This window comes from Dermacentor variabilis, chromosome 1 (genome assembly GCF_050947875.1).
Source record: "Dermacentor variabilis isolate Ectoservices chromosome 1, ASM5094787v1, whole genome shotgun sequence".
Lineage (NCBI taxonomy): Eukaryota > Metazoa > Arthropoda > Arachnida > Ixodida > Ixodidae > Dermacentor > Dermacentor variabilis.
In genome coordinates, this window is record NC_134568.1 from 166781432 (window position 1) to 166802109 (window position 20678).

Sequence of the window (20678 nt, forward strand, 5' to 3'; positions counted from 1 at the left end):
GACACCAATACTCCACCAAACGCTACCGGGCTGCTGGAAGGTATATTAGCGTCCAAGGTGTATTCTGAGCTTTGCAGTAGCTCAAAACACAGACACAATCATGGCAACAGGCTGTGTAAAATGTGCTAGAACACTGCCGGTTCAATGAGGCAAAAACAAAGAAAAACGTATTTTGCACTCATAGAGGGTTGTGATAACTACTGGACCATGAAACGGTACAAGAAGAGGGCGGGGCGGTATCGTGAAGGGCTGGGGTGCTGCACTAAAATAGGAATAAAGGAGGCTAGGGTTAGAAACGGATGCAGTGTTTGCATGCGTGTTCACAAGTAACAAATTAATTTTCTGGATTGTTTCAGTCCTGACTTAGTAGCCTAATAATCAATTAAGTGGCGACATGCTGGCAGAGTCGACTCTCCGGCTGCAGACAGGCTGACATCCATACTTCTCCCTTGTCTGAAGTAGTAGTTTAGCGCGAATAAAACCACGGACACAAGGAAGACAGACAAGGACTGTCTGTCATCCTTGTCTGTCTTCCTTGTGTCCGTGGTTTTATTCGCGCTAAACTACTACTTCAAATATGGACGACCAACTAGCCCAATAGTCAACTCTTCTCCCATGTCCACAGCCTGACCACTCAAATTCTAGTATACACCCTCTGTTGCCATTTAAACGATGGACATCGTCTGTTTTAATAAAGTATTTGGTGCCGTTGCCTCCTTCCTGAGGAACTGAAGCTGTAAGAACGCCTTGAAGATTTCACAGCCTGGCACTGGCCATGGAAGCGGCAATAGAGAAAAAAAGACAGCCTTCTGAGCGCTGAGGCCGAATGGGCAAAAGTGTGATGAGTACTGCCTGAGTAGCTTGTTGACAACATGATTTCCGTCCACCCTCAGTCTGAGAACGAGAGAAAGACAAGGTCTACAAAAGAATGCACTGGGCCTCGAAAAGCCGCAACACAATAATGGCTAATATACCGTCTGTTTTGTTTCGTGTTTCCTACGACAGCCTGCTGTCGTTTATCGCTGACCTTCCATGTGTCTGTTTTCTCTTCTTCCTTCTTGCTTGCCCCCTTCTCTTTCTCTGTACCTTGCTCCCGCTGCGGCTTCAGGTCACCCCAAGAGTGTACGTGTACAGAAATACCACAATAACTGAACAATGGCATCAAATTTCGTTGGCCGCCGATAGGCACAATATCGGCAAACTTGGGTTAAACGGAATCCATCTTTTTGAGAACTCCCAGTTAAACGGAACTGTAACCGAAACTACCGCCAACCTTATTGGCGTATGGAACAAGACGAGTCTGACATACATGGCCATATGCCGACGCTATAAATAATGAAAAAAAATCTAATACAGTATAAGGTTGCGGTAAAGTTAACGAAACTTAAAGATGTCGAAGTTGCAACGGTGTCTCCACCATGAAGAATTCCATGGGTGAGTAGTCATTGTTTAGAAGGAACAGAACGCTACGCAGTAGGTAGGATCTTGTAGTCGGGTTGCCACTGCAGCTTCGCTCACACCGCCACAAATAGGAGACCTCAGATGATGTCCTTGTTACCTGCTTTGAGGAGATAATTGAAAATATTATCGGTGAAGTTCGGGTGACGGCTATGGTTCTACTGACGAAAACGCAGACATTACTGTTCGAGTGCGCGTTACTGTTTCACACCAGCCGGCAGGAGATGCAGTTGAAAGTCTGCAGTGCTATATTGAACGCGAGGACTGCGCTGAATTATTGGGAATTCCTTCGCACACGAACGCAGCCGAGCGCAACGAATGTACAATATTATAAGGCAAGCGCATATAAAGGCATTTTTTTACCACAGTGAGATCAGAACATTTGGAAAGTTTCCGAATAAATCTATTCTTGATAAATGTGTGTCATTGATTTAAATAAAACATCATATAAACGAAGCACATTTTTCTGTCGCTTCTAGTTCTATTTAATCGAAGTCGACTGTATATATTGTTTAAAGCTTTATAAGTGGCGTTGTTGTTCTAAGAGGTCCAATGAAAACAGCGATCATCCTGGCAGGTCTTAATAAAGCCCGGTAGGACTTACTTTATTCGCGTATCACTTTTGTTAGAGTGCGTGACTTTTTTGTATTTCATGAATGAGGGCGGTAATGTTGTTCAAATTTTGAGTGATTAAATTTTTATTCCATTTCTCTTACTGTTTTCATTCGTCCTGTCGTTTCATCTATTTTTTCTGTTTATTTTATATACCATCCTACTCACATGGAGAAGCGTGTCGGGCACCTCCCTAAGCTAACGTATCCAGCTCTCATTAAAGTATATCCTCTCATTCTTTTCGTTCTTTTACTATGACACTTTGATAGGAAGTTTGAGTTGTACAGTGTAAATATAAACGGACAACTATGATTAAGCATTAGCATTGTTCCTTCTTGGGACCGTAATTTTTTTCGTGTGTAAAAGATGCTATCACGAAAGCTATGTCAGAAAGAGCGACAGTCTGGCAACATTTATATGTCTCCCGTAGCGAAGAGCAATAATTGCTAGTCTGCTTCAGCTGCTGTCACGTTCAATTTTCAGCACACATAACACTCAACAACTCAGCACACCCAAATCTGGTAAACTTTCAATAAATCAAGAAATTAGAGTGCATGCACATATAGCCTTTTCTCTATTTTTCACCCTACAGCAGCTCCCAAGTCAGTCGTGTAGGCGCCTGGATTTCCAGTGTTTGAGATATTACTTCCACCCCACAGACTGATTCCATCGTGCTTCTAAACTGTCATTCGCATAAGATGCTTGATGAACTTGACATGATGACATGACTTGACATGGCATGATGAACGGGTGATGACATTGCCAGTGAACAGCGCATATAAAATGCGAAAAATATGGTGTTGCGGCACGTTTATTCACTTTTTGGTCCTGGCTGGCTGCGGATCCTTTTCTACAACGAGAGTTACAGGTACGACGCCTGCGTCGCAATATCTTAGCCCTCTTATCTCAAATGTGGCTATAATGTAACACTGCGCAGTTCTAAGAAATTTGTATGCACTAAGATGATAGCCGTTTTGAGTACAATCCTCCCCCTGTCCACCGGCACCCGTGTGTGTGTGGGGGGGGGGGGGGGGGAGGCACACACACACACGAACACACACAAACCCTTACTCGTACCCACAAGAACGCATGCATGTGTAAAGGGCAGAAGTTGCTCTCCGTGTTCTTGGATAAATTTTCAAATTACGTCGCTGTACCCTGCGCAAACCAATAGGCCGTGGGGGACGTTAAACAAGCTTTCTTTTCGCTCCAACTTTTCTTTTCAGCCTTTTCCGCTACATGCAACGTTCACAGACTCCAGTCAATGCAAATAATGGAAAATCAGGTGAAGAGCGTGCCTCCGTCGCGCAAACAAGTCGCAATAAGTGAAACACGAATCATTGTGCGTATATTTCCTTATCTCTCTGAGGCTTCTTTATTTCGGAGTTGCGAACCCGTGAAATGAAGCTAGGAATAATAAAAGCGTTGAGACAAGGGCAAAATATAAGTCAATTTAAGAGATAAACATTTTCTAGCGATCGAGCAAGGCCGATAAAGGCCATTCTTTGCACAGCACTTCAGCACATGCTGTTCATAACATGTAACACAGGACATCGTAGGTGTTGTGCGATTGTCATTCTTTCAAATAGAGCGAAATAGGGCGCATTATTTTAGCAGCTAACCTGAGTAAACAGTAAGATATTGTTCATCGCCTGCGCAATTAAGAAATGTGCTTCGTAACATCTTGCTACCCTTCACCTAGTTTGGAATACGGCGCGGCCAAATAATTGCGGACCGCCGGGTTGAACTTACCTAGCGGTGTCGCCGCTGATCCTTTTCATATCGGCTGCCGAGTCACTACACATTAGCCGCACTCCACATTCTTCGGCGAACTTTAGATGTGAAGGACATTTTGTCGTACTGTTGTACAGAATTCGGTTTTCGTTGACTCCCATGTCCAGCAAAATTCGCATTTCATGCTATCAGAAAATGAACCAGACAAAGCCAAGTAAATGTGATGTAGATTATTGTGCTGACAAAACTGTGAAACATTCCATCATCAGCTTCCTGAAGACTTCTCTTCCAGCCGGTGGTAGGACTTTATTCGTTGTGTTCTTTAGCACTCAATTTTTTTAAAACAAACTCTTAACAAACACTATCTCAAGTGAACCGAGTACAAATCTGGAAAAAAATTTATTTTCTAAGATGAGTACAGCGTTAGGAAAACCATTCTCTATTCGTTTTGAATTTCCTTCGGGTTGCCTAACATGTGCTTAACTTGTAACTGAATCTATCTCCGTGCCACTTACGGTGCCACTGGCAAAATAAGCAATTGCTCCCATGAATGCCACTCCTAAATGCCGCTGCTGTTGTCAATGATAACTACAAAATATCGGCCCTCATGCAATTAGATTACCACACTCCTTGTCTCTCTTATGTTGAATTTCCTTATTTAGGGCAGGTTTTTTTAAAGATCAAGAATAAATTACAGAAACCGATGGAAGTACTTCGCAACTGCAAGTCCTACTCGCTGCGAGAAGAAGCTATAGGTGACAGCACCGTCGCCGCGTTAGTGTGGATATAGGCGGTCAGTGGCGCCTTGCTGTGAGTCATTCGGGCCGATTGTCTGTTAATGAACGCGCTGACTGCAGTAATAAATTATTTACCTCTAAGGTCACATTTTTTGCACGAAATGAGCATAGCACGTTCTTATTACGTGCGAGAAGCCAGAACCGTCATTTCAAGGAAGACTGGCACTCGACCTCAGTCAATGCCTCGGCCATTATTTGTTGCTTTCTGGGCGTTTTCGGCTTGCGTTCTGCCTAGTAAACAAGCTATGTTATTGAGAGCGCTAAGGCGTTGGCAGGATTGCCACGTTGCTTCTCACACGGTTATTTTTAACGCAGTAGCAGTTAACCACCGTGCATTTTAACACAGCTGTTTTTGTATGGTTATACGCTCACCAGAGCGATTAAAGGAGGTTGTAATTGTTTCTTAGGTCAAAATTATTACATTATTTTCTTTACGTAAGCAAATAATGACCACTAGTTTACGTCAAACTAGCAACGCCATAATATATATATATATATATATATATATATATATATATATATATATATATATATATATATATATATATATATATATATATATATATATATATATATATATATATATATATATACACATATTGCAGGCTGGTCGCGTAGCCACTAGGCGAACGCCACCTCATTCACGTTTTAACAAGTTAGCGGATTGATAAATTACATCGCGAGAAGGATATGCTAAGGCGCTACATTCACGCTTTACGGAAACCATTTGATTTGTTCAATACGATGGCTCATATATTTTCTGATGTGCTTGAAGCACAAAGCGGCAATAAAATTAAAGTGATTGTGGCGAGTGGAGGGTGCGATAGTCACACGTCCCGCATTCGATTCATGCAGTCACAGATCTTATTACAGCTCAAAGACTACAGCGCAAGATGAGATTCTTCTGAATAGTGTCAAAATACATGCTAGCAGTTACGGCCATGCACTACCAGCACTGAAAAGTCGTTAATGGATATGCATGCCACGCACATGTAAGTACGTTGTGACTAGCAGACGAGGTGAGGTGCGATTAACACTATGCGTGGATCAGACAACGCCCACCAGGCGGCAACTCTGGGCGAGTCACTTTTTTTTTAGAATTTCGTATTGCTATACTCCGTTGTAAACGGAAGTCTAACGCTCAGTGGACAGATTCATACAATGAATTCAAGAGTATAATGTCAAAATACGCTGTTCATACCTTCGATCCACAAGCAAAATTTACTTCACTCAAGCTCAGACTTTTCAGGACGACATAATCTGAGCAGCATCTCACACCTGAGAAGCAAGAAGAAAACATCGTTAATCTTCTGTTGCACGATACTCATCGCGCTGAAACGGAGAACTTATATAACGCTTTAAAGAATAAAGTCAACGTCAATTCCCCAATTTAGAAATCTTCTCGCTTTTAAAATCAATTTGTGCATCGGCCACCTCAAGGACACTTTTGTTGTTTTCCTGTATGCTTTTCATATGGAGAAGCGAACTGCTTCTCCATATGACTCTTGATTAGGCGATACCGTCCCTAAGTTCTAGAGCGCTTCATGCATGCAGTGAAACATGAAATAGCGGCAGGCTTGTGAAGAACCAAAGCACTCATGCCGTAAGTGTACTTAAAAGGAACATCGAAACTACGGATCGCGAGTCTCAGATACCTGTATAGAGGCGCCCTTTATGCTTGCTTCAAAACAGTAAATAAAGTTACAGCTACGAAATTTTCTAGTCCATGTTCGGGTTCTAATCTCTGCTCACAATGCACGCAGAAACACTGTGATTATTCTATTTTAATAGCCTTGTTCTTCGCGGTTCGTTACTAGTCCGTATTCTGCTCCGGCTTCATAAACCGCAGGATTTACCGGGGTCTAGCGGGGAACGTGAAGAATGGATTATTATTGAAGGACGAGATACTTTGGGCATACGGGTCCTGATGTTCTTCACTTCATTGCTTTTAAAGGATTGATCTTGGCAGAATTTTAAGGGCAACCTACCACACTATTCCTTCTGCGCACACACATTCACGCATTAGTCGGCACACTTTTTTAAAATATCAGGTCACGCAGGACGACAAACATGCGACAACGCGATAAGGTGCTTTTTTATTTACTAATTATTGTTTACTCAATTGGCAAAATTATGTCTTTTAACAGTGGCGAAGGTTGCTAGAATGTGGCCTCAGGAAAGATTTACGCAATTTTCAACCCCTTCTTTTATCTGCAACACTTCCTTATAGAGGTTATGTTATGGAATTGTGGGCTGCGTTATGCTTGGCGTAGGAATTGAAGGTATCAGGATTAATGAGGGTGTTATTAAGAGTTTTACAACAACACAGAGACGTGAACAACACGCAACAACGCGCAACAACGCGCAACAACGCACAGCGAACGTGAAGCAAATGGTCAGAGTTGCCCTTCGTTTACTGCAACATGCGCTGACAGATCAAGTGCCTTAGCTTGTGAGAACGCTACGGGTGTGGAAGCCGTACGGATGACAGTAGCAGTCATATCTGGCTTTAGTACAGTTAACTATATTGCAAGGATGTTATGCTACTGTAATTTTCAATTCGAAGCATTCCTCGCCTTTTATCAGGTATTCCACCTGATCTTCATGATAAATATAGTATAGCGTAAGATGCACATTATGGCGCCAGGTACCTGTCTCGTCGCTTTTGTACATTCTTCAATAAAGATATAGCTGTACCATGGTGAGATTTCCACCAAGGTCGCTCAGTGCAATAGCACAATGCTCTAACCATTAGGCCACAAATACACGTACGGTACAAGATAATAACGACGTCACCACTCTCCTGTCCTCGTGCTAGCTAGCCCTTTGAGACAGTTGGCGCAAGCATCACGTCGCATAGCAACAATCTTGCTTATAAAAGCGAGAGCGCGCCAATATCCGCCACTCTTTCTTCGTGGCAGCTACTGCCCAGTACTACTACACAGTGCACTGCCTTCGGGCATTTACGCATTTATTGAAAAAATATTGAAGGGAGCGGGATAATGTACTTTTTTTGCGGTAAATTTGTTCAACCGATGCCTAATCTGCTTTAATTTCCATGGAAATCATGGGCGAAGTACAGTTGTTGATAGACGTAAAAACAGGCTAAATATTGTTGGCAATTTAAATGATGCGGCTAAATGAAATGAAGACACAGCTTTCTGGCAATATATGACGACGACCATGACGACGACGACGACCACGATGACGACACCACCACCACCATCAACAACAACATTATTTTTTTCTCTTCTAAATTCATGAGGCATGCATGGTTACAATGCAATTTAGTTTACTCACAGTAATATGGCTGTATTTCCGGTAGTTCTTGCTGCCACAGAGAAACCTTGCGCTTAATTTCCCTTACGTCACAAAGGAAGAAAGCTTCATCTTCGTATATCTGCAAGAAATTGCAGTCATGATAGTTCAGGGTGTGCGGTAAGTGTGCGACTGTATACTTTTAGAATAGATGGACAACAAAGCGAAACGGCAAGCTAGGGGAAATTGTCTTTAGAGGCGAACAAACATACGAACCTTGCGCTTAAGCAAAGAAGTCATAGGTCTGAGTTTACTCAGCGTCAGGCTATCTAAGGCAGGCAGAAGTATGGATGCAAAATTGCATTCAAGTTTGAGGGTGAGACAAAAAGACGCTTTTTTCAGGAAATTTTGACCGAAATTGAAGCTACAGTAAAAATAGTTTATATTTACTATTGATGCAACAAGCATATCTATACTCAAATAGGCGTAATAAATACGGAGATAACAATAAACAATAGACTGAACACCTTTTTCTCTTCTGTGAAGCATTTCAAACTGATACCCGAGAAAAAGGTCACTCAGTGTCGATGTTACTCGCGCTTTTTTATAGCATAAAGATCACTGGCAAAACACAGTAGAGATCAGTGATTGCAATCAATCGTGGCTGCTTCCACATTCAAATTTTATTGTATATAGACGAGTTTTCGGACATGTTTTCTTGTGAGCCTTACACGTGAGCCGGTTGCGAAGCTCCTTATGAACGTTTTCAAACAAAAACTAGTTTCGGTCACGACTGGCACACGGCGATCAAAGGTATCCACAGGTGCCTAAACGCTACACGTATCATCGTCTAATTAGTGCAAAGGCCTTGGCACCAGACTGACGGTTTTCAGGCTTTGCGGAGTCCCAGACGTCAGTCCTGGATCAAAACCTATAAAGGGCGTCCTGCGTTGCACTACACTTGAAGGCTACACTTCGTTTTCAAAATGAAACTGAAAGCATACAATGAAGAGACTTCAAAATTGTGCTTCCGTTTTTCTGTGAATCGGCGTCGCTTCTAGACATGTATGCTGCACAGCAGAGAATAGCAAGCTTAATTGTGTTTTCTACTTTCTCTGTGCTGATGCGAAAAAACAAACACAGTTTTCTTCCCCCCCCCCCCCCCCCCAGTCTTTCCGGGTTTCTTTCCAGGCAATTACACCTCTAGGCAGAAGTAACTAGCAACAACCCGCCTACTACCTGAAAATATGGCGTGCTTCTGCAGGCACCGGTGTATGATGGATGCTGTTTGAGATCTTGTTACATACGTAGATCATGAAAGAAGCTGTGAAAGAATCACTATTGTAGTGTTTCTAGACATAAGGCACGCATTTCACACAGCCAGCTACACTCACGTACCCCATGGGTTAATTCAGTTGGGCATAGTTGGCCGAACACTCAGATGGATTGCGTATTTCTTAAGAGACAGGAAAATCTTCATTGAAACTGCTGATGAAAAAGCACAGAGCATAAGGTGAATGAAGGCGTGCCGCTGGGTAGTGCACTCAGTGCGTTTCTATTTAACTGTGTTACGGCTAAATTAGCCCATATCCTGCCTGACACGTTGAATTATTCACTATATGCAGACGACTTGCGCATATGGGCATCTGACTCCAGTGCTCAAGCCGTTCAGCAAAAGCTACAAGCTGGCCTAACACTAATTAACGATTGTTTGAAACACAGAGGTATGATTATTTCACATGCGAAAACTGCTATATTTCCTTTTACAAGGTAACGCCTAAAGAGATTACAGCTCGTGCTAGACCCTCAGCGTCTGCAACTTGTGCGACAACGCAAGTTCTTGGGCATTATCATAGACAGACGGCTATCATGGGCTCTGTTACGGTTGGCGTCTAGCACCCCGTGCAGAAAGGACTCTCGCCTACCATGCCTCATCGAAACGAAGTGTGACTTCCTAATTTGCCATGGTTATCTCGAGTGTATGCCGGTCTGGCGGAAGCCCTGCACTGTTTACAGGCCCTTTTGTGTATGTGCAACTTTAGAGGGACCCTTTCCTCGAACTGTCAAGCTCTACAGGGGAACTTCCGCGAACCAGCAATGCGCAAAAGAGAAGGACAAGCGTCTACACTTCCCGGACCAGAGGCTTGGTATAACCAGAGGAGGGACGCCCTTTTCCTTGCAGCAGGCTTGGTATCTACGGAGGCACGTCGCCGATCGACAAACCAGACTCTATGCCTGTCACGTGACGTCGACGGGAGCAAGATCCCTCCCGCGATTTTAGAGAGCCTACTTAGAGGGCTCCGAAATGTACTTTTCATTACTTCATTCTCTTCTCATCATGTTTCACCAACCTTTGAATAAACCGTGCAAGTTTTGCACTAGAAATTGTCTCGTCCTTGCCCGGTCGCCATGGTCTACCGGATGCCTGCAGCCCACCGACAACGCCACGCTGCCGAATAGTAAAGTCGGTGGAGCTTCCATAAACAGGCGTCGCAACAACTTGGCAACCATGGAACATGCTATCCTGGAGTACGCAACAAACTGGTGGCAGCGGTGGGATACGCAACCCTGGAGACCCCAACTTTGATGAGATCTACGAGATCGTAGCCTCTTCGTGCTGGTGACAACGTTCGGAAGTAAAGTGTCAGGATTCATGACTGCATATGGAGAGTGCACGGCTTTTCTTCACTAAGATATCACTAGGCTTTACGCATTTTTGGAAAGTACAGTGCAGTGACTTTTCTTTAACCGTTGACGGAAGTTTCGAGTACGTCAAGGTTGTTATAGAGTGAAGAGTTAGCCGCACTAAGGGCAGCCATGAATTTGAAGGCACTGAAGATGCAGCAATTGTTGAGCTTGGCCAAAGAGTTGGGCCTCCAAATTGCCGAATCAAAGAGAAAGCCGGAGACCATCGAGGCGATCGAAGTGATCGGGGCAGACGACGATGAACTGAAGGAATGCCTAGAGAGCATTGCGGAGAAGGAGGAAGAGCGTAAGTGCTTAGAAGAAAAAGAGGAGCGCGAGCGGGCAGCACATGAGGCCAAAGAAGAGCGAGACCGTGTTGCACGCGACGCACTCGAAATTAAGCGCCTAGAGATTGAGCTTCTGAAAGCCTAAAATACTGAAAGATCTAGCACATAGGCACGTGCAAGCGAGCGCAGAATGACAGACTTGATGGCACCCTATGCAGTAGGAGGGCACATAGGTCTTTTTCTGGTACAGTTTGAGCGCACGTGAGAGAAGGCAAAATTCGCGAGAAACACGTGGCCGCAACGCTTGCTTTCGTTACTGCCACGTGAAGTTGCTGATATCATCGCCCGCATGGGGAAAGAAGAAGCAAAGGACTTCGATGAAGTCAAAACAAATCTGCATAAAAAGTATAGATTGTCAGCAGAAGCATTCAGGCGAAAATTCAGGGAAGTCGAAAAAACCAAAAGTGAGTCATACTAAGATTTTGCATACACCTTGGAGGTAAACCTGAAAGAATGGCTCAGAGAAGAGAGTACACTCGGCGACGCCGAAAAGACAATTCAGTGTGTTGCTTTAGAACAGTTCTACCGCCGGCTGCCAGTAAACATCAGGTATTGGGTTCAGGATAGACCAGGCGTAGACAGTATCACGAGAGCGGCCAATCTCGCTGAGGAGTACGTAACTCGCCGTTCGGACGAAGGCAAGGAAGCTCCTAAGAAGGAGATCAATAAATACAGACCCGACAAGCCAAAGCGATGGTCAAAGTCGAGTCGGCATAAAACAAAGGAAAGGTCAGATTCGGTGAAAAATAGTGACGACGACAGCGAGGGAAATGAGGAGTCACCTGAACGGAGGGCAGAAAGGCAAAAGAAAAAAAGCTTTCGAGGCAAAGAAACCAGTAGTTTGCTACAACTGCCAGCAAACGGGGCATATCTCCGTGGGGTGCAGAGATCCCAAACTAGTGTTGATGTCACTAAGTAGAAACATGGAAAATCTGAACTTGCTAGAACCATACATACGAGACCTTATGGTAAACGGCAAACCGGGTCGGGTGCTCCGCGACTCGGCAGCAACAATGGACGTGGTGCACCCATCGTACGTGGAGGATAAGGCAAGCCGTAGAGGCCTCAAGTGTTTGTCTCCCCGTATCGAAGGCCCTTTTGGAGTACTGGACACTGAAGCCGCCGTCTCGGCACATCTTCCGCCGCAGTATCAATATTTATTTCGTAACAAATCCGAGGATTTGCTACGTTGCAGGGGAATCGGGTTTAGTGAGGGAATAGTGCAAGCCCTAACTCGTTCCAAGGCAAGAGAGCTCGCGGCCCAGGCAGCGTACGAAGGTCCAGTGGTGGAGGAAACAGGTTTGACGGATGATTCGTCTACCAGCACCAAACAGGACAGCCCTATAGGGGATAAAGCGGAAAGTGCACCAGCTAATGAAGAGGTCAGGCGAGTGCCGGAGCCTGAAATGTCTCGAGAGGCAGAATGCAGGATAAAGTTATTGAACGTAAGCCCTGCCACAATGATTGCTGAACAGGAAATGCTTAAGGAACAAAGCAATGCTAAGCATTACGATGACAGGACGGCTCGGACGCGATACCTTGAAGTTGGATAAAAGGTAATGATCCTGAAAGCCTCATTGAAAAACAAACTAAAGGTTCAATTGGATGGACCGGTTGACATAATTCAGAAATTATCTGAAACAAACTACGTAATCATGGTACCGGGAAAACGAAGGACACCACAAGTATACCATAGCAATCTACTTAAACCCTACCGGCAGAGGGAAGCCATTGTGAACATGTCCCTTAACCAACCTGAGGAGATGCCTGTCAACTTTCCGGAGTTAGTTAACAGCAATGACTGAGGCAAAAGACATTCATGAGACCATTGAAGAGCTAGTAGAGCAGGCGGAGTTGAATCCCAATCGAAGGGCCGAACTGAGGGAACTCGTGTTTGAATTTAAAGACATATGTTCAGACACACATGGCAGGACCACTGCGATGGTTCACGATATCGAGTTAACCTCGTCGGACCCAGTTCGGTCGAAAGCTTATCGTGTTTCACCTCGTCAACGTCAAGTCATGGCCGCTGAAATAAACAACTTGTTAGAGCTAGGCGTAATCGAGCCAGGAGAGAGTGATTATACCTCAACTCTTATCTTGGTTGAGGTCCCAGGAAAGGAGCCGCGACCATGTACGGACTACCGCAGGCTCAATTTAATCATCACGAAGGACCAGACTTATCCAATACCGCATATCGAGGAAAGGCTTGAGAAAATGAGCAGTGATAATTTCATCTCTACGCTCGATTTAGTCAGAGGGTACTGGCAGGTTCCGTTGACCGAGAGGGCAAGCAGGCTTGCGGCGTTTATTTCCCCGATGGCAACCTTTCGGCCGAAAGTTCTGAGCTTTGGATTGAAGAATGCGCCATATTGCTTCTCTAGCCTTATGGACCAGGTGCAACGAGGAATGGAGGACTTTGCACTTCCGTATCTCGATGACATAGCAATCTTTTCTTCATCATGGGCGGACCATGTGCAACACCTGCGAACCATGCTGTGTCATCTACGAGAGGCCAACTTAACTGTCAAGGCTCCCAAATGCCAATTAGGGCGCGCGGAGGTAGCTTATCTAGGTCATGTAATAGGGCAAGGCCATCTCCTGCCTTCCGAGGTTAAACTGATCGCGATAGACAACTTCCCGCAACCACGCACCAAGCAGGACATCAGATCATTCCTTGGCTTGGCGGGTTATTACCAAAGGTATATTCCGCGGTATTCCGAGATTGTGAGTCCTTTAACGGAGGCTCTCAGAAAAACAGAACCACAAACGGTAAAGTGGGATGACGCAAAAGAAAAGGCTTTTAGTATGCTGAAGAACGCACTAACGAGTCAGCCAGTGTTGAACGCGCCCGACTACTCTAAGCCATTCATTCTTCAGTGTGATGCCAGTGACAGGGGTATGAAGGTGGTGCTCTGTCAAAAGAAAGATGACGAGAACGAACACCCTCTACTGTACGCCAGCAGAAAGCTTTCAGTTCGTGAGGATGCATAGAGTGCATCAGAAAAGGAATACGCCTGCGTAGTATGGGCGGTGCAGAAATTAGCTTGCTATATCGCTGGTTCAAGCTTCACCATAAAGACTCACCACTGTCCCCTCACATGGCTGCAGTCCATGTCTACGAAAACCTGTCGTCTTTTGCGCTGGAGCTTGGCTCTTCAACAGTACACCTTCGATATTTGCTACAAGAAGGGTAAGCTTAACGGCAATGCCGACGGTCTGATTCGTTGCTCCTAGAGTAACGAAAGCCTCATTCTGACCCGGATATGCATGGAATATTTACGTTCGTTCACACGTTTTTTTCGCGAAGTTGTAGTCGATTGTTAGCTGATTTTAATAACCATGTCCTAAGGCTTTCAAGAAATGGCTGGTTTTAGTGTTCAGGGGTGGAGGACGCGCGAAAGGAATGGGAAAGGAGTAGCGGGTTTTCTTTTTTTAAAGCTTGGTGTATCTTGGAGGAGGGTGGCCTTGTGCTCGCTGCTTTGTGGTTGTGGGTCCGGCACTGTTCTCGGGTGATTGATTGCCTACGCAGGAGACGAAAAGTTGGGAGACCTGTTTGCAAGTTCGGTTTCACTGGACCGGACCAGGGAGAAAAGTCACAGGAGCGCCACGAGGACTGATGAACAACTCTCAGGAATCTACCAGCTACGAACGAAGAGTTCGTCCCCTCTGAGGGGAATTCTGCTACTGAAACGCCGATCCCTCGCACAGCGGCTGCTGGCCCCTACGCGTCTGGATCTCCCTCCCCCGCCGGAGATGCTGTTACATTTGGCGTCTAGCACCCCGTAAGGAAAGGACTCTCGCCCACCATGCCTCATCGAAATGAAGTGTGACTTCCTAATTCGTCATGGTTGTCTCGAGTGTATGCCGGTCTGGCGGAGGCCCCGCGGTGTTTACAGGCCCTTTTGTGTATGTGCGACTTTAGAGGGACCCTTTCGTCGAACTGTCAAGCTCTACAGGGGAACTTCCGCGAACCAGCAACGCGCAAAATAGGACAAGCGTCTACAATTCCCGGACCTGAGGCTTGGTATAACCGGAGGCGGGACGCCCTTTTCCTTGCAGCAGGCTTGGTATAACCGGAGGCGGGACGCCCTTTCCCTTGCTGCGGCTTGGTATCTACGGAGGCGGGTCGCCCATCGGCAAACCAGACTCTGTGTCTGTCACGTGACGTCGATGGGAGCAAGATCCCTCCCACGATTTTAGAGAGCCTACTTGAGGGGCTCCGAAATGTACTTTTCATCACTTCATTCTCTTCTCATCATCTTACACCAAGCTTTGAATAAACCGTGGAAGTTTCGCACTAGAAATCGTCTCGTCCTTGCCCGGTCGCCATGGTCTACCGGATGCCTGCAGCCCACCGACAATGCCACGATACCGAATAGTAACGTCGGTCGAGTTTCGATAAAGAGGCGTCGCAACAACTCGGCAACCGTGGAGCACGCTATCCAGGAGTACGCAACCGCTCCCCAAATGAAAGCATTAGAGGAGAAAGTCAACTCCCTAATCAACATTCTCCGTCGATTGGCTGGGGTGAGAACGGGTGGTTCAACCTCTTGCTTATTAATATATTAATAATTAGACAACCAATATACACTGCTCTTGTGCTACATGGAATATCCTGTAATCTAGATTAAACAATTCAAAGCTTGCTTGCCAGAAGCCTTCGCATATGTTTTGGTGTTCTACGTGCATCTGCCAGTGCTTTGGTGCACTTTCCATGCACCAAGGTTTACGGAAACTAGCCGTCAATTTTGTCGTTTGGCTACACAACATGCTAACCATCCAGTATGCTAAGACCTTCCTGATAGAAGTGCTGGACGCATACATGAAGAAATACGGCGGTGCAAAAACTTAATGCCTGCTTAGGAATACTGGCCTACTTGCGCAACTCATCCCCCATGGCGACTAGAAATTCCAGAAATAGTCACTTCAATTCCTGGAGTAGGTCGCAAATTTGATAACCCCGTAGTTGCCATAAAACAATTAATCACATCTTTACACTGATAACGTAGATCGTATTCACGTGTATACCGATGGATCATGCTGAAAACAAAGCTCCATATCTGCGTTTTATATACCTGCATACCAAGAGGAAAAGCTTATAAGCTTTGCCACTTCACAACGTCGACAACTGTAGAGCTTTACGCAATACTTTCTGCTTTACGTTACATACGTCAGCAGTCAGAACCGCTTCCTTGGTAATTTTAAATCACTCACAAGCCTCATTGCTCTACTTAAAAGAAATCAGCTTAAGAAAAGCAAACAGCCCATTGACATACGAAATACAGAAGACATACGCCATAGCGAAAGATCTATGACACGACATAACTTTCCAGTGGATTCGAAGTCACTGTCGAATCATGGGAAATGTAACAGCTCATCACATGGCACGTGCAGCACATCAAGAGAATGAATTATCACTACTTCCTCTAGCGGCGAGTGATGCGCGATGTCTATTGAACAAACTATGCGGTAGATTGTCCAAGGAAACTTGGTTCATAAATGATGCGCAGAACTCTCAATTATATAATATAGATTCTGGGATAGAATTCAATATTTCTTTTAAGGTTATTCGATCTGTTGAAACTACAGTTCATAGGCTTTGACTAGGCACTGCCTATACTTAAGACTTCCTTGATAGGATAAGAAAAACTAGCAGTGCTACATGCTCATGCTCATGTGAAGAGACTGAAGAATACATAGAACACCTTCTTGAACCCTGTAAAAATCACAATTCTCCCCGTAATAATCTCTCGAAAAAACTACAGGGCTTGGATAGACGGCCACTATCCTTAGGAAACATTTTAGGTCCATGACCAACAGAGAGACATCAAACCATCGCTACGCGGGCCTTAGTACAATTTTTGACGGAATCAAAAATATCACAAAAATACTAAGTCATACAATAGTTATAGCTCACATAGTTATTATTAACAGGCACCCTCAATCACATGTTCATTGTGTGTTCGTGTTCATGTAGCATTTGTATTTGCTGCATTTAGAGTGTGGCATTCAAGAAACATCTTCTGTGTGAATATCGTGGTTTTGTGAACATTTATGCTGTGTGAACTCATGTGTTGCGAGTGAATATTTCGGTTTTGTGAGCATTTATGCTATGCGAACTCTTCTGTTGCGCGAACATTTATTTATATTGCAGTATTGAGACTTAGTACGTGAATCTTCATGTGTTTATTTGTCCAGTTTGGTGATTGCTGAGAACTTTCTGACGATAACTATCGCGTAAGAGAAGAGGAGTAGCCGGCGCCATACATAGGCACCAACCTCTCCGTAAATACATTTCATAAAAAAACCCCGCCTATTCGACTTTTTTTTTTTACAACTGCCAATGACCCTTAGAAACTGCCACGATAAGTGCACGACTTATATTCGTCGGAATTAAGGAAAGGCTCACAGTGGCCAGACCAAAAAAGAAACGTTGTTTTTTATAATGGAATGATATGTACGCACTTTTTTGTTTTTGTGTTATCTGCTTGTAAGAGTGAAGAAGAAGCGCTATCAGTAGGTGCCTGACCCGCAACCTCCTCATGTCGGAGAAATTTTTTCTATCAACTTAGCTATTGCAATGACTATCTTTCGTGTGTTCCTTCCTTTTATTTATCATTATGAATGCGCAAACGACGGTCACAAATGACACACCAGTGCCACATGTGACCACAGTAGCCGATGCGACACACACACATGCACAAATACACACACACACACACACACACACACACACACACACACACACACACACACACACACACACACACACACACACACACACACACACACACACACACACACACACACACACAAAGTTCACCGACGAATACGATACTCCACAACACAAAATTTGAGCGCAGCAATACGTGTTTTCATTTCGCGATATATTGAGGCAAGGAATTTGAGAGATACATGAAGCAGGGCCGGCGATCTTCGAAAATCTGATCTGCGGCTCAAATGCACCGGCTTGTATACATAACTCGTCGAAGGTTCCAGTTTAATCGCTGGTGCCGCGCGGCTTCCAGGAAGTACTACACAATTCGCGTCGCGCGTGCAATGAGATTACAAAACAATCGCAAACCACGACAATCGAAACAAGCGCGAACGAGACCAAACCAAGCAAACCAAACAAGCGTGAGCGAGAGCTGACGCGAGCAGACGATAGTACAAAGCAAGCGGTTAGGCTGAGACCAGTTACGAGTCCGCATAGAGTGGTTCGTCGGGCCCGCATCACACCAGTTCCCGCGCGCATCTCACGGAAGGGGCCGCTCTCATTTTTCTCCGCCGTTCGCGGCTCGCATCTTTCATATCCCGCTCTGCCTTCGCTCTTTCGTCTCTCGCTGTGCTCGTTCGCTCGGTTACGCAGCCGGCGCCAAAGCTCGCAGCGGGAATGGGTGCCTAAGAGCTGCGCTCTCTAGCCCTTTTCATCGGGCAAGGAGGAAAGCGCGCGTGGCGGGCCTTTCCTCCTCTCTGGCTTGTGCGATCCGGCACGGCACTGCTTGAAAGTATCTTTCTCGCGTGCTGCGGAACGATTTCGAAGTGTTTTCGATCGCACTTTGCGAAATTTACGCAATATCTGTTCATGTAAGGTCGCCAGGGAAGCCTTTCGGTGCATCGGCAACTACAGTACGTGGAAATATCTTTTGGGGGGCAAACATGCGACGCGCATTATCAGTCGCGGTGTGTGCATGTGTTGTGAACTATTATGCGTATATCGCTTTTAATTCAACGAAGAGAATCGGCGTCTCTGTATTACCAGCATGAAATGGTAAATCTGCTCCCTAGCTGATCGCTTGGCGTAGGGACTAAAACATAAGAGCGCACGCTCGTGTACGGCCGACCTAAGGCAACCACGAAACATCTAAGCGGCAGGAGCTATCAAATATTTGTAATACACCGGCATCGTTCTCAAGCATTTCATGTCTAAAAGGCTTGAAATCACTATATGTCTACGCTAGCCTCCTGCATGAGGCTGATGGCACTGCTCAACACAGCGATCACTGCAGTTGGTAAATCAGCATGATACATATGTAAGCTATGTGCTTCGGCATTGCCTTTTTGCCCTGTAAAGCCATAATATCCGAGATGGATCGCATAAAAAGAATGCGATGGCTATTTTTGATGACAAAACTTCCATAATACGTGTGAGTGCGTAGTAGAGAACGGAACGAACACAACCGAAAAAAAATTTGGTTATCATCCTCTTTCTCGAAAAATAAAGAGAAAGAGAAAACGGGCTAACGCCGCAGTACGACCTCGCATAGACATGCCGCACAACGTCTATAGATCTATAAACGTTGATGCCGCATGCTTGGACCAGCGCACAAATATATCTGCAATCCAGCACCTACCACTGCTTAGGATGCTCGCGCAGTTCGTAAACAGTTGCTTTGCTGGACAAGTACAGTTCACACTGTAAGGTATGCTGTTATTACTAACCAAAACTATTTTATTCATGGGTGGAAACCTCATCTACCGAACCAAGTAGTCACGCAATCTAATGTGCAGCTAACAGTTTGAACGCTTGTCAAAGTATAACAGCACAGCTGCTATCGTAGCAGAACGGTACCCACGCTGTTACGATCGTCGCACCTAAACCGCAGCTTAGAACGAGAGGATAATACTGCAATAAGGTCACATTAGGGAATGGAACTTTCAAAATACACGATCTCCGAGGCTGATTGTAGGATCAAACATGCGCGCACACATCGTGCTGCGTGCTCCGTCCGCCTCAACGCCAGCAGAAGGTCCTGCCATACCGACTTAAACAACTTCAGTACGTCTCACCGAACCGTTTTCTACGTAGGAGGCGCCACGTCATACTAAATAGACCGCACGACCGGGAAAACAAACGCCAGGAACTACCGCCGAGCGTACCTCCCATGCAAAACGGAGCGCTCGCCCAAGCCAGCATGCCGACTGGCCGTAGATGGCGCCACTGCGTAGCAATATGATGGCGCCCACGAAAAAAAACGGTCTATAAAAGAAAGAACACACACACACGCACACACACACACACATGCACGCACGCACGCACACACACAAGGACACCTAAGCACTTATGAGTTGTGAATGCGAAATCATTAATGCCCAATTGAACGCCACTGAGCGGTCCTTCGAGTGATGAACTCCTCCAGGGCAAGTGAGCGCGTTGAGACGCTTGACCAACGCCTCCTAGATAGCTGAAGGCCGGTGCACTTCGATCCGTGACCTCATGCTACCTTGCCCGATTGCCATAGAATCGAATAGGGATGCTCCCAAGTTAGGCGCGGTGATTTTGACGTCACCGCTTTCGTCCCACCGGGCTTGGCAATGGAGTTTTCGCTCCAAGTAGTATGATGCCATAAAGCAGAGTGCACAGGCCTGATATGTAGGAGACGCTGGTCGTAGATCCAAAACTTACTACCGCCAACGTTCTTTCTTCCGAATTTATTCTTGTTTTGTAGATTTATTTCTTTGTAGAGATTACCGAGGCGAAGGTAGAACGCAGGCGAGAGCTTGCGCGGCCAAGGAACGGAAAGGATAATACAGGCTTGCGAGAGCGATGGTGACGTGGCGTCGCGGCCATCCTCTCCCCTTACGCAACACCTGGAGCGCCGGCGCGGCAGCCGGTGTTCCCTTCCGCCCGATTTGCTCCAACGAGGCGCGCTGGTAACCTGGTGACGCGGCCAACGGGAATTTAGGGGCCATTTCGTTGCTACATACGCCACCTTTTTCGCTCAATGGGCCATTTGATGCTTTATCATCAATAACTAATGAAAAAATACCTCTTGTCACTTAA

At 45.5% G+C, this 20678-nt stretch overlaps 1 protein-coding gene across 2 annotated transcripts in view; it reads right to left on the minus strand.

Moving 5' to 3' along the window:
- LOC142587847 (ornithine decarboxylase 1-like) overlaps window positions 1-20678 on the minus strand; it is a 49859-nt gene that overhangs the window by 20019 nt on the left and 9162 nt on the right. For both annotated transcript variants that reach the window (XM_075699153.1, XM_075699144.1), the window contains exons 3-5: window positions 7902-8001; window positions 5803-5879; window positions 3823-3989 (exon numbers count right to left, since the gene is read on the minus strand). In XM_075699153.1, the coding sequence (XP_075555268.1) occupies window positions 3823-3989; window positions 5803-5879; window positions 7902-8001 (344 nt within the window). The remainder of the gene's footprint in view (window positions 1-3822; window positions 3990-5802; window positions 5880-7901; window positions 8002-20678) is intronic.